The sequence below is a fragment of the Scyliorhinus torazame genome, chromosome 29, assembly GCF_047496885.1.
Source record: "Scyliorhinus torazame isolate Kashiwa2021f chromosome 29, sScyTor2.1, whole genome shotgun sequence".
NCBI classification, from domain to species: domain Eukaryota; kingdom Metazoa; phylum Chordata; class Chondrichthyes; order Carcharhiniformes; family Scyliorhinidae; genus Scyliorhinus; species Scyliorhinus torazame.
Genome location: NC_092735.1, coordinates 7,873,384 through 7,890,046, shown reverse-complemented (window position 1 = coordinate 7,890,046; position 16,663 = coordinate 7,873,384). Strand labels below are relative to the sequence as shown.

The window sequence follows — 16,663 nt, the reverse complement described above, 5'->3', positions numbered from 1 at the left end:
TTATTACTTCCATTGATCAAGTTAAACCAGCAGATCAAGGACACAGATGAGTGGAATTTGCTGGGGTACAATGCCCTTCCCTGGGCAACAATACTTGAGGTTAAGAGCAGAAAATGGAAGATCACATTTCTACATTTGATCCTGAAGCAGAAAATACAAATCAAGGAGTGATGTTCAGCATTTCCATCGAAGAAAGGAAGGGAACAATGGTTGGGAGGTGAAGGGTAAGGGAGGGAGGTGGAGAGGTGAGGGATGAGGGATGGAGAAGGGAGAGAGAGAGAGAAGGAAGATTAGTGGGGAAGGGGAGAGAGATGGAGGTAGGAGAGAGGGCGGGGGGGGGGGACAACAATATCTCCATGTTTTTCAAAACAATTTTTCCTGGGTAAACCTTCAGCAAAGCAAATTTAGAAATGCTTTTCTTCCCAGGTGAATGCTGAGTAAAATGACGCAGCCAATCAGGGAGCCACTTCAGAGGAGGAAGTCACTTGGGCCCATGTCTCCAAATGCTGCCAAGAGATTGTACCGCAACCTATCCTTCAGGCTAAAGGGTGGCTCCAGCTCAGACGAGAGCTGCCTCATCAAAAAAATAGAGAAAGAAAGAAGCAAGAAATCTTCAGCCCTGGTACGGATTCATAGCTTGATTCTGATCATCAACGGTTTATTGAACTGACACAGAAACATGGCAAACGAGAACGAGAGGTGGCCATTCGGCCCTTCGAGCCTGCTCCGCCATTCATTATGACCATGGCTGATCAGCCAATTCAATAGCCTAATCCTGCCTCGCTCCCACCCCAAATCCTTTGATCCCCTCCGCCCCGGGTGCTCCCCCTCCGCCCCGGGTGCTCCCCCTCCGCCCCGGGTGCTCCCCCTCCGCCCCGGGTGCTCCCCCTCCACCCCGGGTGCTCCCCCTCCGCCCCGGGTGCTCCCCCTCCACCCCGGGTGCTCCCCCTCCGTCCCGGGTGCTCCCCCTCCGTCCCGGGTGCTCCCCCTCCGCCCCGGGTGCTCCCCCTCCGCCCCGGGTGCTCCCCCTCCGCCCCGGGTGCTCCCCCTCCGCCCCGGGTGCTTCCCCTCCGTCCCGGGACCTCCCCCTCCACCCCGGGTGCTCCCCCTCCGCCCCGGGTGCTCCCCCTCCGTCCCGGGTGCTCCCCCTCCGCCCGGGTGCTCCCCCTCCGCCCCGGGTGCTCCCCCTCCACCCCGGGTGCTTGACACCTTATTTAAGAAGGGAGGTAATTCTGAGAGTAAATCCCGCTTTAAATAATTGACATGCTCCATTCTCCAAAAGATTTGTTCTGAAGGTTGCTATGAACTAGAAGAAAGCTCGATCAAGCAGAAAGTATTTATAATACTAAAATAGGCCCTTCGGCCCTACATGTTCACACCAGTATTTATGGTCCACGCGAGCATATATATTGACGTATACTCCAGCATTCCCGATCGGGGATGTGGAGTGTGTACCACTGACGATGGGAAAGATAACTCTACCACTGTAAGCCCTGGACCATACTCAATTACCATGGTAACCAGTGAAAGGAACTACACAAACACAAGAGCATTTAGACCTGCATTCTCACCTCCACTGTGCCTTCAGAATCTTTCCTCAGAATATTTAAAGGCCCAAAATTGATCTTTCCAGAACAATACTGTGAGTCAAGGAGCAACATAATCACAATATACATACTGAGGTGGCCGAGATCCTGCATTGTAATAAACCAGTATGTAATTACCCTGCAAAGTCCAGTGCAATACTGTTCCATTACAGCACAGCAGGACTCAGGGAGCACACTGACATCCGATGAGGGTCGTAGTAAAATTACACGATGCTGAGTCACATGGTAAAATATGCTCAAAATGTGGCTCGAGATGAAGTTCAAGAATTTGCACCATCACCATTCAGCTCGACAGAATGGGGTCTCCTGTTGTTACCATAGACACCAGTCACAGCTGGGGGCTCCAAACCTATCACGTGTCAATCCATAACAATTCGATAGTGACAGAGGAAGATGAGCAGCACTGTAAATAAATATCATTTTTGAAATAAAATCGGATGGAAGCAAGAACTATACGGTCGATTAAATATCAGTGATGATGGAGAGGGATCTGTGTGGGTCAGTGTGTATCAGCGATGGAGAGGGGTCTGTGTGGGTCAGTGTGTATATGATGGAGAGGGATCTGTGTGGGTCAGTGTGTATCAGCGATGGAGAGGGGTCTGTGTGGGTCAGTGTGTATATGATGGAGAGGGATCTGTGTGGGTCAGTGTGTATCAGTGATGGAGAGGGAACTGTGTGGGTCAGTGTGTATCAGTGATGGAGAGGGAACTGTGTGGGTCAGTGTGTATCAGTGATGGAGAGGGAACTGTGTGGGTCAGTGTGTATCAGTGATGGAGACGGAACTGTGTGGGTCAGTGTGTATCAGTGATGGAGAGGGAACTGTGTGGGTCAGTGTGTATCAGTGATGGAGAGGGAACTGTGTGGGTCAGTGTGTATCAGTGATGGAGAGGGAACTGTGTGGGTCAGTGTGTATCAGTGATGGAGAGGGAACTGTGTGGGTCAGTGATGGAGAGGGAACTGTGTGGGTCAGTGTGTATCAGTGATGGAGAGGGAACTGTGTGGGTCAGTGTGTATCAGTGATGGAGAGTGAACTGTGTGGGTCAGTGTGTATCAGTGATGGAGAGGGAACTGTGTGGGTCAGTGTGTATCAGTGATGGAGAGGGAACTGTGTGGGTCAGTGTGTATCAGTGATGGAGACGGAACTGTGTGGGTCAGTGTGTATCAGTGATGGAGAGGGAACTGTGTGGGTCAGTGTGTATCAGTGATTGAGAGGGAACTGTGTGGGTCAGTGTGTATCAGTGATGGAGGGGGAATTGTGTGGGTCAGTGTGTATCAGTGATAGAGAGGGAACTGTGTGGGTCAGTCTGTATGTGATGGAGAGGGAACTGTGTGGGTCAGTGTGTATCAGTGATGGAGAGGGAACTGTGTGGGTCAGTGTGTATCAGTGATGGAGAGGGAACTGTGTGCGTCAGTGTGTATCAGTGATGGAGAGGGAAATGTGTGGGTCAGTGTGTATCAGTGATGGAGCAGAGGGAACTGTGTGGGTCAGTATGTATCAGTGATGGAGAGGGAACTGTGTGGGTCAGTGTGTATCAGTGAAGGAGAGGGAACTGTGTGGGTCAGTGTGTATCAGTGATGGAGAGGGAAACTGTGTGGGTCAGTGTGTATCAGTGATGGAGAGGGAACTGTGTGGGTCAGTGTGTATCAGCGATGGAGACGGAACTGTGTGGGTCAGTGTGTATCACTGATGGAGAGGGAACTATGTGGGTCAGTGTGTATCAGTGATGGAGAGGGAACTGTGTGGGTCAGTGTGTATCAGTGATGGAGAGGGAACTGTGTGGATCAGTGTGTATCAGTGATGGAGAGGTAACTGTGTGGGTCAGTGTGTATCAGTGATGGAGAGGGAACTGTGTGGGTCAGTGTCTATCAGTGATGGAGAGGGAATGTGTGGGTCAGTGTGTATCAGTGATGGAGAGGGAACTGTGTGGGTCAGTGTGTATCAGTGATGGACAGGGAACTGTGTGGGTCAGTGTGTATCAGTGATGGAGAGGGAATGTGTGGGTCAGTGTGTATTAGTGATGGAGATGGAATGTGTGGGTCAGTGTGTATTAGTGATGGAGAGGGAACTGTGTGGGTCAGTGTGTATCAATGATGGAGAGGGAACTGTGTGGGTCAGTGTGTATCAGTGATGGAGAGGGAATGTGTGGGTCAGTGTGTATTAGTGATGGAGAGGGAACTGTGTGGGTCAGTGTGTATCAGTGATGGAGAGGGCATGTGTGGGTCAGTGTGTATCAGTGATGGAGAGGGAACTGTGTGGGTCAGTGTGTACCAGTGATGGAGCAGAGGGAACTGTGTGGGTCAGTGTGTATCAGTGATGGAGAGGGAACTGTGTGGGTCAGTGTGTATCAGTGATGGAGAGGGAACTGTGTGGGTCAGTGTGTATCAGTGATGGAGAGGGAACTGTGTGGGTCAGTGTGTATCAGTAACGGAGCAGAGGGAACTGTGTGGGTCAGTGTGTACCAGTGATGGAGCAGAGGGAAGTGTGTGGGTCAGTGTGTATCAGTGATGGAGAGGGAACTGTGTGGGTCAGTGTGTATCAGTGATGGAGAGGGAACTGTGTGGGTCAGTGTGTATCAGTGATGGAGAGGGAACTGTGTGGGTCAGTGTGTATATGATGGAGAGGGAACTGGGTGGGTCAGTGTGTATCAGTGATGGAGAGGGAACAGTGTGGGTCAGTGTGTATCAGTGATGGAGCAGAGGGAACTGTGTGGGTCAGTGTGTACCAGTGATGGAGCAGAGGGAACTGTGTGGGTCAGTGTGTATCAGTGATGGAGAGGGAACTGTGTGGGTCAGTGTGTATCAGTGATGGAGAGGGAACTGTGTGGGTCAGTGTGTATCAGTGATGGAGAGGGAACTGTGTGGGTCAGTGTGTATCAGTGATGGAGACGGAACTGTGTGGGTCAGTGTGTATCAGTGATGGAGAGGGAACTGTGTGGGTCAGTGTGTATCAGTGATTGAGAGGGAACTGTGTGGGTCAGTGTGTATCAGTGATGGAGGGGGAATTGTGTGGGTCAGTGTGTATCAGTGATGGAGAGGGAACTGTGTGGGTCAGTGTGTATCAGTGATTGAGAGGGAACTGTGTGGGTCAGTGTGTATCAGTGATGGAGAGGGAACTGTGTGCGTCAGTGTGTATCAGTGATGGAGAGGGAACTGTGTGGGTCAGTGTGTATCAGTGATGGAGAGGGAAACTGTGTGGGTCAGTGTGTATCAGTGATGGAGAGGGAACTGTGTGGGTCAGTGTGTATCAGTGATGGAGAGGGAACTGTGTGCGTCAGTGTGTATCAGTGATGGAGAGGGAAATGTGTGGGTCAGTGTGTATCAGTGATGGAGCAGAGGGAACTGTGTGGGTCAGTATGTATCAGTGATGGAGAGGGAACTGTGTGGGTCAGTGTGTATCAGTGAAGGAGAGGGAACTGTGTGGGTCAGTGTGTATCAGTGATGGAGAGGGAAACTGTGTGGGTCAGTGTGTATCAGTGATGGAGAGGGAACTGTGTGGGTCAGTGTGTATCAGCGATGGAGAGGGAACTGTGTGGGTCAGTGTGTATCAGTGATGGAGAGGGAACTGTGTGGGTCAGTGTGTATCAGTGATGGAGAGGGAACTGTGTGGGTCAGTGTGTATCAGTGATGGAGAGGGAACTGTGTGGATCATTGTGTATCAGTGATGGAGAGGTAACTGTGTGGGTCAGTGTGTATCAGTGATGGAGAGGGAACTGGGAGGGTCAGTGTGTATCAGTGATGGAGAGGGAACTGTGGGGGTCAGTGTGTATCAGTGATGGAGCAGAGGGAATGTGTGGGTCAGTGTGTATCAGCGATGGAGAGGGAACTGTGTGGGTCAGTGTGTATCAGTGATGGAGAGCGCATGTGTGGGTCAGTGTGTATCAGTGATGGAGAGGGAACTGTGTGGGTCAGTGTGTATCAGTGATGGAGAGGGAACTGTGTGGGTCAGTGTGTATCAGTGATGGAGAGGGAACTGTGTGGGTCAGTGTGTATCAGTGATGGAGAGGGAATGTGTGGGTCAGTGTGTATCAGTGATGGAGAGGGAACTGTGTGGGTCAGTGTGTATCAGTGATGGAGAGGGCATGTGTGGGTCAGTGTGTATCAGTGATGGAGAGGGAACTGTATGGGTCAGTGTGTATCAGTGATGGAGAGGGAACTGTGTGGGTCAGTGTGTATCAGTGATGGAGAGGGCATGTGTGGGTCAGTGTGTATCAGTGATGGAGAGGGAACTGTGTGGGTCAGTGTGTATCAGTGATGGAGAGGGAACTGTGTGCGTCAGTGTGTATCAGTGATGGAGAGGGAACTGTGTGGGTCAGTGTGTATCAGTGATGGAGAGGGAACTGTGTGGGTCAGTGTGTATCAGTGATGGAGAGGGAACTGTGTGGGTCAGTGTGTATCAGTGATGGAGAGGGAACTGTGTGGGTCAGTGTGTATCAGTGATGGAGAGGGAACTGTGTGGGTCAGTGTGTATCAGTGATGGAGAGGGAACTGTGTGGGTCAGTGTGTATCAGTGATGGAGCAGAGGGAACTGTGTGGGTCAGTGTGTATCAGTGATGGAGATGGAACTGTGTGGGTCAGTGAGTATCAGTGATGGAGAGGGAACTGTGTGGGTCAGTGTGGATCAGTGATGGAGAGGGAATTGTGTGGGTCAGTGTGTATCAGTGATGGAGCAGAGGGAACTGTGTGGGTCAGTGTATATCAGTGATGGAGAGGGAACTGTGTGGGTCAGTGTGTATCAGTGATGGAGCAGAGGGAATGTGTCGGTCAGTGTGTATCAGTGATGGAGAGGGAACTGTGTGGGTCAGTGTGTATCAGTGATGGAGAGGGAACTGTGTGGGTCAGTGTGTATCAGAAATGGAGAGGGAACTGTGTGGGTCAGTGTGTATCAGTGACGGAGCAGAGGGAACTGTGTGGGTCAGTGTGTATCAGTGATGGAGAGGGAACTGTGTGGGTCAGTGTGTATGAGTGATGGAGAGGGAACTGTGTGGGTCAGTGTGTATCAGTGATGGAGAGGGAACTGTGTGGGTCAGTGTGTATGTGATGGAGAGGGAACTGGGTGGGTCAGTGTGTATCAGTGATGGAGAGGGAACAGTGTGGTTCAGTGTGTATCAGTGATGGAGCAGAGGGAACTGTGTGGGTCAGTGTGTACCAGTGATGGAGCAGAGGGAACTGTGTGGGTCAGTGTGTATCAGTGATGGAGAGGGAACTGTGTGGGTCAGTGTGTATCAGTGATGGAGAGGGAACTGTGTGGGTCAGTGTGTATCAGCGATGGAGAGGGAACTGTGTGGGTCAGTGTGTATCAGTGATGGAGAGGGAACTGTGGGGGTCAGTGTGTATCAGTGATGGAGCAGAGGGAACTGTGTGGGTCAGTGTGTATCAGTGATGGAGAGGGAACTGTGTGGGTCAGTGTGTATCAGCGATGGAGAGGGAACTGTGTGGGTCAGTGTGTATCAGCGATGGAGAGGGAACTGTGTGGGCCAGTGTGTATCAGTGATGGAGCAGAGGGAACTGTGTGGGTCAGTGTGTATCAGTGATGGAGAGGGAACTGTGTGGGTCAGTGTGTATCGGTGATGGAGAGGGACCTGTGTGGATCAGTGTGTATCAGCGATGGAGGGGGAACTGTGTGGGTCAGTGCGTATCAGTGATGGAGAGGGAACTGTGTGGGTCAGTGTGTATCAGCGATGGAGACGGAACTGTGTGGGTCAGTGTGTATCAGTGATGGAGCAGAGGGAACTGTGTGGGTCAGTGTGTATCAGTGATGGAGAGGGAACTGTGTGGGTCAGTGTGTATCAGTGATGGAGAGGGAACTGTGTGGGTCAGTGTGTATCAGCGATGGAGAGGGAACTGTGTGGGTCAGTGTGTATCAGTGATGGAGAGGGAACTGTGGGGGTCAGTGTGTATCAGTGATGGAGCAGAGGGAACTGTGTGGGTCAGTGTGTATCAGTGATGGAGAGGGAACTGTGTGGGTCAGTGTGTATCAGTGATGGAGAGGGAACTGTGTGGGTCAGTGTGTATCAGCGATGGAGAGGGAACTGTGTGGGTCAGTGTGTATCAGTGATGGAGAGGGAACTGTGTGGGTCAGTGTGTATCAGTGATGGAGCAGAGGGAACTGTGTGGGTCAGTGTGTATCAGTGATGGAGAGGGAACTGTGTCGGTCAGTGTGTTTCGGTGATGGAGAGGGACCTGTGTGGGTCAGTGTGTATCAGCGATGGAGGGGGTACTGTGTGGGTCAGTGTGTATCAGTGATGGAGAGGGAATTGTGTGGGTCAGTGTGTATCAGTGATGGAGAGGAAACTGTGTGGGTCAGTGTGTATCGGTGATGGAGAGGGAACTGTGTGGGTCAGTGTGTATCGGTGATGGAGAGGGAACTGTGTGCGTCAGTGTGTATCAGTGATGGAGAGGGAACTGTGTGGGTCAGTGTGTATCAGTGATGGAGAGGGAACTGTGTGGGTCAGTGAGTATCAGTGATGGAGAGGGAACTGTGTGGGTCAGTGTGTATCAGTGATGGAGAGGGAACTGTGTGGGTCAGTGTGTATCAGTGATGGAGAGGGAACTGTGTGGGTCAGTGTGTATGTGATGGAGAGGGAACTGTGTGGGTCAGTGTGTACCAGTAATGGAGAGGGAACTGTGTGGGTCAGTGTGTATCAGTAATGGAGAGTGAACTGTGTGGGTCAGTGTGTATCAGTGATGGAGAGGGAACTGTGTGGGTCAGTGTGTATCAGTGATGGAGAGGGAACTGTGTGGGTCACTGTGTATCAGTGATGGAGAGGGATCTGTGTGGGTCAGTGTGTATCAGAGATGGAGAGGGAACTGTGTGGGTCAGTGTGTATCAGTGACGGAGCAGAGGGAACTGTGTGGGTCAGTGTGTATCAGTGATGGAGAGGGAACTGTGTGCGTCAGTGTGTACCAGTGATGGAGCAGAGGGAACTGTGTGGGTCAGTGTGTATCAGCGATGGAGAGGGAACTGTGTGGGTCAGTGTGTATCAGTGGTGGAGCAGAGAGAACTGTGTGGGTCAGTGTGTATCAGTGATGGAGAGGGAACTGTGTCGGTCAGTGTGTTTCGGTGATGGAGAGGGACCTGTGTGGGTCAGTGTGTATCAGCGATGGAGGGGGAACTGTGTGGGTCAGTGTGTATCAGTGATGGAGAGGGAATTGTGTGGGTCAGTGTGTATCAGTGATGGAGAGGAAACTGTGTGGGTCAGTGTGTATCCGTGATGGAGAGGGAACTGTGTGGGTCAGTGTGTATCGGTGATGGAGAGGGAACTGTGTGGGTCAGTGTGTATCAGTGATGGAGAGGGAACTGTGTGGGTCAGTGTGTATCAGTGATGGAGAGGGAACTGTGTGGGTCCGTGAGTATCAGTGATGGAGAGGGAACTGTGTGGGTCAGTGTGTATCAGTGATGGAGAGGAAACTGTGTGGGTCAGTGTGTATCAGTGATGGAGAGGGAACTGTGTGGGTCAGTGTTTATGTGATGGAGAGGGAACTGTGTGGGCCAGTGTGTATCAGTGATGGAGAGGGAACTGTGTGGGTCAGTGTGTATCAGTAATGGAGAGTGAACTGTGTGGGTCAGTGTGTATCAGTGATGGAGAGGGAACTGTGTGGGTCAGTGTGTATCAGTGATGGAGAGGGAACTGTGTGGGTCAGTGTGTATCAGTGATGGAGAGGGAACTGTGTGGGTCAGTGTGTATCAGAGATGGAGAGGGAAATGTGTGGGTCAGTGTGTATCAGTGACGGAGCAGAGGGAACTGTGTGGGTCAGTGTGTATCAGCGATGGAGAGGGAACTGTGTGGGTCAGTGTGTATCAGTGAAGGAGAGGGAACTGTGTGGGTCATTGTGTATCAGTGATGGAGAGGGAACTGTGTGGGTCAGTGTGTATGTGCTGGAGAGGGAACTGTGTGGGTCAGTGTGTATCAGTGATGGAGAGGGAACTGTGTGGGTCAGTGTGTATCAGTGATGGAGCAGAGGGAACTGTGTGGGTCAGTGTGTACCAGTGATGGAGCAGAGGGAACTGTGTGGGTCAGTGTGTATCAGTGATGGAGAGGGAACTGTGTGGGTCATTGTGTATCAGTGATGGAGCAGAGGGAACTGTGTGGGTCAGTGTGTATCAGTGATGGAGAGGGAACTGTGTGGGTCAGTGTGCATCAGCGATGGAGAGGGAACTGTGTGGGTCAGTGTGTATCAGTGATGGAGAGGGAACTGTGTGGGTCAGTGTGTATCAGTGATGGAGAGGGAACTGTGTGGGTCAGTGTGTATCAGTGATGGAGAGGGAACTGTGTGGGTCAGTGTGTATCAGTGATGGAGAGGGAACTGTGTGGGTCAGTGTGTATCAGTAATGGAGAGGGAACTGTGTGGGTCAGTGTGTATCAGCGATGGAGAGGGAACTGTGTGGGTCAGTGTGTATCAGTAATGGAGAGGGAACTGTGTGGGTCAGTGTGTATCAGCGATGGAGAGGGAACTGTGTGGGTCAGTGTGTATCAGTAATGGAGAGGGAACTGTGTGGGTCAGTGTGCATCAGTGATGGAGAGGGAACTGTGTGGGTCAGTGTGTATCAGTGATGGAGAGGGAACTGTGTGGGTCAGTGTGTATCAGTGATGGAGAGGGAACTGTGTCGGTCAGTGTGTTTCGGTGATGGAGAGGGACCTGTGTGGGTCAGTGTGTATCAGCGATGGAGGGGGAACTGTGTGGGTCAGTGTGTATCAGTGATGGAGAGGGAACTGTGTCGGTCAGTGTGTTTCGGTGATGGAGAGGGACCTGTGTGGGTCAGTGTGTATCAGCGATGGAGGGGGAACTGTGTGGGTCAGTGTGTATCAGTGATGGAGAGGGAATTGTGTGGGTCATTGTGTATCAGTGATGGAGAGGGAACTGTGTGGGTCAGTGTGTATCAGAGATGGAGAGGGAACTGTGTGGGTCAGTGTGTATCAGTGACGGAGCAGAGGGAACTGTGTGGGTCAGTGTGTATCAGCGATGGAGAGGGAACTGTGTGGGTCAGTGTGTATCAGTGATGGAGAGGGAACTGTGTGGGTCATTGTGTATCAGTGATGGAGAGGGAACTGTGTGGGTCAGTGTGTATGTGCTGGAGAGGGAACTGTGTGGGTCAGTGTGTATCAGTGATGGAGAGGAAACTGTGTGGGTCAGTGTGTATCAGTGATGGAGCAGAGGGAACTGTGTGGGTCAGTGTGTACCAGTGATGGAGCAGAGGGAACTGTGTGGGTCAGTGTGTATCAGTGATGGAGAGGGAACTGTGTGGGTCAGTGTGTATCAGTGATGGAGAGGGAACTGTGTGGGTCAGCGATGGAGAGGGAACTGTGTGGGTCAGTGTTTATCAGTGATGGAGAGGGAACTGTGGGGGTCAGTGTGTATCAGTGATGGAGAGGGAACTGTGTGGGTCAGTGTGTATCAGTGATGGAGAGGGAACTGTGTGGGTCAGTGTGTATCAGTGATGGAGAGGGAACTGTGTGGGTCAGTGTGTGTCAGCGATGGAGAGGGAACTGTGTGGGTCAGTGTGTATCAGTGATGGAGAGGGAACTGTGTGGGTCAGTGTGTATCAGTGATGGAGAGGGAACTGCGTGGGTCAGTGTGTATCAGTGATGGAGAGGGAACTGTGTGGGTCAGTGTGTATCAGTGATGGAGCAGAGGGAACTGTGTGCGTCAGTGTGTATCAGTGATGGAGCAGAGGGAACTGTGTGGGTCAGTGTGTATCAGTGATGGAGCAGAGGGAACTGTGTGCGTCAGTGTGTATCAGTGATGGAGAGGGAACATTGTGGGTCAGTGTGAATCAGTGATGGAGAGGGAACTGTGTGGGTCAGTGTGTATCAATGATGGAGCAGAGGAAACTGTGTGGGTCAGTGTGTATCAGTGATGGAGAGGGAACTGTGTGGGTCAGTATGTATCAGTGATGGAGCAGAGGAAACTGTGTGGGTCAGTGTGTATCAGTTATGGAGAGGGAACTCTGGGTCAGTGTGTATCAGTGATGGAGCAGAGGGAACTGTGTGGGTTAGTGTGTATCAGTGATGGAGAGGGAACTGTGTGGATCAGTGTGTATCAGTGATGGAGAGGGAACTGTGTGGGTCTGTGTGTATCAGTGATGGAGCAGAGGGAACTGTGTAGTTCAGTGTGTATCAGTGATGGAGAGGGAACTGTGTGGGTCAGTGTGTATCAGTGATGGAGAGGGAACTGTGTGGGTCAGTGTGTATCAGTGATGGAGAGGGAACTGTGTGGGTCAGTGTGTATCAGTGATGGAGAGGGAACTGTGTGGGTCAGTGTGTATCAGTGATGGAGCGGGAACTGTGTGGGTCAGTGTGTATCAGTGATGGAGCAGAGGGAACTGTGTGGGTCAGTGTGTATCAGCGATGGAGAGGGAACTGTGTGGGTCAGTGTGTATCAGTGATGGAGCAGAGGGAACTGTGTGGGTCAGTGTGTATCAGTGATGGAGAGGGAACTGTGTCGGTCAGTGTGTTTCGGTGATGGAGAGGGACCTGTGTGGGTCAGTGTGTATCAGCGATGGAGGGGGAACTGTATGGGTCAATGTGTATCAGTGATGGAGAGGGAATTGTGTGGGTCAGTGTGTATCAGTGATGGAGAGGAAACTGTGTGGGTCAGTGTGTATCCGTGATGGAGAGGGAACTGTGTGGGTCAGTGTGTATCGGTGATGGAGAGGGAACTGTGTGGGTCAGTGTGTATCAGTGATGGAGAGGGCTAACTGTGTGGGTCAGTGTGTATCAGTGATGGAGAGGGAACTGTGTGGGTCAGTGAGTATCAGTGATGGAGAGGGAACTGTGTGGGTCAGTGTGTATCAGTGATGGAGAGGAAACTGTGTGGGTCAGTGTGTATCAGTGATGGAGAGGGAACTGTGTGGGTCAGTGTGTATGTGATGGAGAGGGAACTGTGTGGGCCAGTGTGTATCAGTGATGGAGAGGGAACTGTGTGGGTCAGTGTGTATCAGTAATGGAGAGTGAACTGTGTGGGTCAGTGTGTATCAGTGATGGAGAGGGAACTGTGTGGGTCAGTGTGTATCAGTGATGGAGAGGGAACTGTGTGGGTCATTGTGTATCAGTGATGGAGAGGGAACTGTGTGGGTCAGTGTGTATCAGAGATGGAGAGGGAACTGTGTGGGTCAGTGTGTATCAGTGACGGAGCAGAGGGAACTGTGTGGGTCAGTGTGTATCAGCGATGGAGAGGGAACTGTGTGGGTCAGTGTGTATCAGTGATGGAGAGGGAACTGTGTGGGTCATTGTGTATCAGTGATGGAGAGGGAACTGTGTGGGTCAGTGTGTATGTGCTGGAGAGGGAACTGTGTGGGTCAGTGTGTATCAGTGATGGAGAGGAAACTGTGTGGGTCAGTGTGTATCAGTGATGGAGCAGAGGGAACTGTGTGGGTCAGTGTGTACCAGTGATGGAGCAGAGGGAACTGTGTGGGTCAGTGTGTATCAGTGATGGAGAGGGAACTGTGTGGGTCAGTGTGTATCAGTGATGGAGAGGGAACTGTGTGGGTCAGCGATGGAGAGGGAACTGTGTGGGTCAGTGTTTATCAGTGATGGAGAGGGAACTGTGGGGGTCAGTGTGTATCAGTGATGGAGAGGGAACTGTGTGGGTCAGTGTGTATCAGTGATGGAGAGGGAACTGTGTGGGTCAGTGTGTATCAGTGATGGAGAGGGAACTGTGTGGGTCAGTGTGTATCAGCGATGGAGAGGGAACTGTGTGGGTCAGTGTGTATCAGTGATGGAGAGGGAACTGTGTGGGTCAGTGTGTATCAGTGATGGAGAGGGAACTGCGTGGGTCAGTGTGTATCAGTGATGGAGAGGGAACTGTGTGGGTCAGTGTGTATCAGTGATGGAGCAGAGGGAACTGTGTGCGTCAGTGTGTATCAGTGATGGAGCAGAGGGAACTGTGTGGGTCAGTGTGTATCAGTGATGGAGCAGAGGGAACTGTGTGCGTCAGTGTGTATCAGTGATGGAGAGGGAACTGTGTGGGTCAGTGTGAATCAGTGATGGAGAGGGAACTGTGTGGGTCAGTGTGTATCAATGATGGAGCAGAGGAAACTGTGTGGGTCAGTGTGTATCAGTGATGGAGAGGGAACTGTGTGGGTCAGTATGTATCAGTGATGGAGCAGAGGAAACTGTGTGGGTCAGTGTGTATCAGTTATGGAGAGGGAACTCTGGGTCAGTGTGTATCAGTGATGGAGCAGAGGGAACTGTGTGGGTTAGTGTGTATCAGTGATGGAGAGGGAACTGTGTGGATCAGTGTGTATCAGTGATGGAGAGGGAACTGTGTGGGTCTGTGTGTATCAGTGATGGAGCAGAGGGAACTGTGTAGTTCAGTGTGTATCAGTGATGGAGAGGGAACTGTGTGGGTCAGTGTGTATCAGTGATGGAGAGGGAACTGTGTGGGTCAGTGTGTATCAGTGATGGAGAGGGAACTGTGTGGGTCAGTGTGTATCAGTGATGGAGAGGGAACTGTGTGGGTCAGTGTGTATCAGTGATGGAGCGGGAACTGTGTGGGTCAGTGTGTATCAGTGATGGAGAGGGAACTGTGTGGATCAGTGTGTATCAGTGATGGTGAGGGAACTGTGTGGGTCAGTGTGTATCAGTGATGGAGAGGGAACTGTGTGCGTCAGTGTGTATCAGTGATGGAGAGGGAACTGTGTGGGTCAGTGTGTATCAGTGATGGAGAGGGAAACTGTGTGGGTCAGTGTGTATCAGTGATGGAGAGGGAACTGTGTGGGTCAGTGTGTATCAGTGATGGAGAGGGAACTGTGTGCGTCAGTGTGTATCAGTGATGGAGAGGGAAATGTGTGGGTCAGTGTGTATCAGTGATGGAGCAGAGGGAACTGTGTGGGTCAGTATGTATCAGTGATGGAGAGGGAACTGTGTGGGTCAGTGTGTATCAGTGAAGGAGAGGAAACTGTGTGGGTCAGTGTGTATCAGTGATGGAGAGGGAAACTGTGTGGGTCAGTGTGTATCAGTGATGGAGAGGGAACTGTGTGGGTCAGTGTGTATCAGCGATGGAGAGGGAACTGTGTGGGTCAGTGTGTATCAGTGATGGAGAGGGAACTGTGTGGGTCAGTGTGTATCAGTGATGGAGAGGGAACTGTGTGGGTCAGTGTGTATCAGTGATGGAGAGGGAACTGTGTGGATCATTGTGTATCAGTGATGGAGAGGTAACTGTGTGGGTCAGTGTGTATCAGTGATGGAGAGGGAACTGGGAGGGTCAGTGTGTATCAGTGATGGAGAGGGAACTGTGGGGGTCAGTGTGTATCAGTGATGGAGCAGAGGGAATGTGTGGGTCAGTGTGTATCAGTGATGGAGAGGGAACTGTGTGGGTCAGTGTGTATCAGTGATGGAGAGCGCATGTGTGGGTCAGTGTGTATCAGTGATGGAGAGGGAACTGTGTGGGTCAGTGTGTATCAGTGATGGAGAGGGAACTGTGTGGGTCAGTGTGTATCAGTGATGGAGAGGGAACTGTGTGGGTCAGTGTGTATCAGTGATGGAGAGGGAATGTGTGGGTCAGTGTGTATCAGTGATGGAGAGGGAACTGTGTGGGTCAGTGTGTATCAGTGATGGAGAGGGCATGTGTGGGTCAGTGTGTATCAGTGATGGAGAGGGAACTGTATGGGTCAGTGTGTATCAGTGATGGAGAGGGCATGTGTGGGTCAGTGTGTATCAGTGATGGAGAGGGAACTGTGTGGGTCAGTGTGTATCAGTGATGGAGAGGGAACTGTGTGCGTCAGTGTGTATCAGTGATGGAGAGGGAACTGTGTGGGTCAGTGTGTATCAGTGATGGAGAGGGAACTGTGTGGGTCAGTGTGTATCAGTGATGGAGAGGGAACTGTGTGGGTCAGTGTGTATCAGTGATGGAGAGGGAACTGTGTGGGTCAGTGTGTATCAGTGATGGAGAGGGAACTGTGTGGGTCAGTGTGTATCAGTGATGGAGAGGGAACTGTGTGGGTCAGTGTGTATCAGTGATGGAGCAGAGGGAACTGTGTGGGTCAGTGTGTATCAGTGATGGAGAGGGAACTGTGTGGGTCAGTGAGTATCAGTGATGGAGAGGGAACTGTGTGGGTCAGTGTGGATCAGTGATGGAGAGGGAATTGTGTGGGTCAGTGTGTATCAGTGATGGAGCAGAGGGAACTGTGTGGGTCAGTGTATATCAGTGATGGAGAGGGAACTGTGTGGGTCAGTGTGTATCAGTGATGGAGCAGAGGGAATGTGTCGGTCAGTGTGTATCAGTGATGGAGAGGGAACTGTGTGGGTCAGTGTGTATCAGTGATGGAGAGGGAACTGTGTGGGTCAGTGTGTATCAGAAATGGAGAGGGAACTGTGTGGGTCAGTGTGTATCAGTGACGGAGCAGAGGGAACTGTGTGGGTCAGTGTGTATCAGTGATGGAGAGGGAACTGTGTGGGTCAGTGTGTATGAGTGATGGAGAGGGAACTGTGTGGGTCAGTGTGTATCAGTGATGGAGAGGGAACTGTGTGGGTCAGTGTGTATGTGATGGAGAGGGAACTGTGTGGGTCAGTGTGTATCAGTGATGGAGAGGGAACTGTGTGGGTCAGTGTGTATGTGATGGAGAGGGAACTGTGTGGGTCAGTGTGTATCAGTGATGGAGAGGGAACTGTGTGGGTCAGTGTGTATCAGAAATGGAGAGGGAACTGTGTGGGTCAGTGTGTATCAGTGACGGAGCAGAGGGAACTGTGTGGGTCAGTGTGTATCAGTGATGGAGAGGGAACTGTGTGGGTCAGTGTGTATCAGTGATGGAGAGGGAACTGTGTGGGTCAGTGAGTATCAGTGATGGAGAGGGAACTGTGTGGGTCAGTGTGTATCAGTGATGGAGAGGGAACTGTGTGGGTCAGTGTGTATCAGTGATGGAGAGGGAACTGTGTGGGTCAGTGTGTATGTGATGGAGAGGGAACTGTGTGGGTCAGTGTGTACCAGTAATGGAGAGGGAACTGTGTGGGTCAGTGTGTATCAGTAATGGAGAGTGAACTGTGTGGGTCAGTGTGTATCAGTGATGGAGAGGGAACTGTGTGGGTCAGTGTGTATCAGTGATGGAGAGGGAACTGTGT

At 51.5% G+C, this 16,663-nt stretch overlaps 1 protein-coding gene across 5 annotated transcripts in view; it reads left to right on the top strand.

The window, feature by feature from the left end:
- Window positions 1-16,663, top strand: part of LOC140403839 (ankyrin repeat and fibronectin type-III domain-containing protein 1-like) — a 453,883-nt gene that overhangs the window by 197,985 nt on the left and 239,235 nt on the right. For 4 of the 5 annotated variants that reach the window (XM_072492020.1, XM_072492017.1, XM_072492019.1 and 1 more), the window contains one exon: window positions 427-622. The exons of the other annotated variant lie outside the window; for it this stretch is intronic. In XM_072492020.1, coding sequence (XP_072348121.1) covers window positions 431-622 — 192 coding nt within the window. In that variant the 5' untranslated portion in view covers window positions 427-430. The remainder of the gene's footprint in view (window positions 1-426; window positions 623-16,663) is intronic. 5 annotated transcript variants of the gene reach the window in all.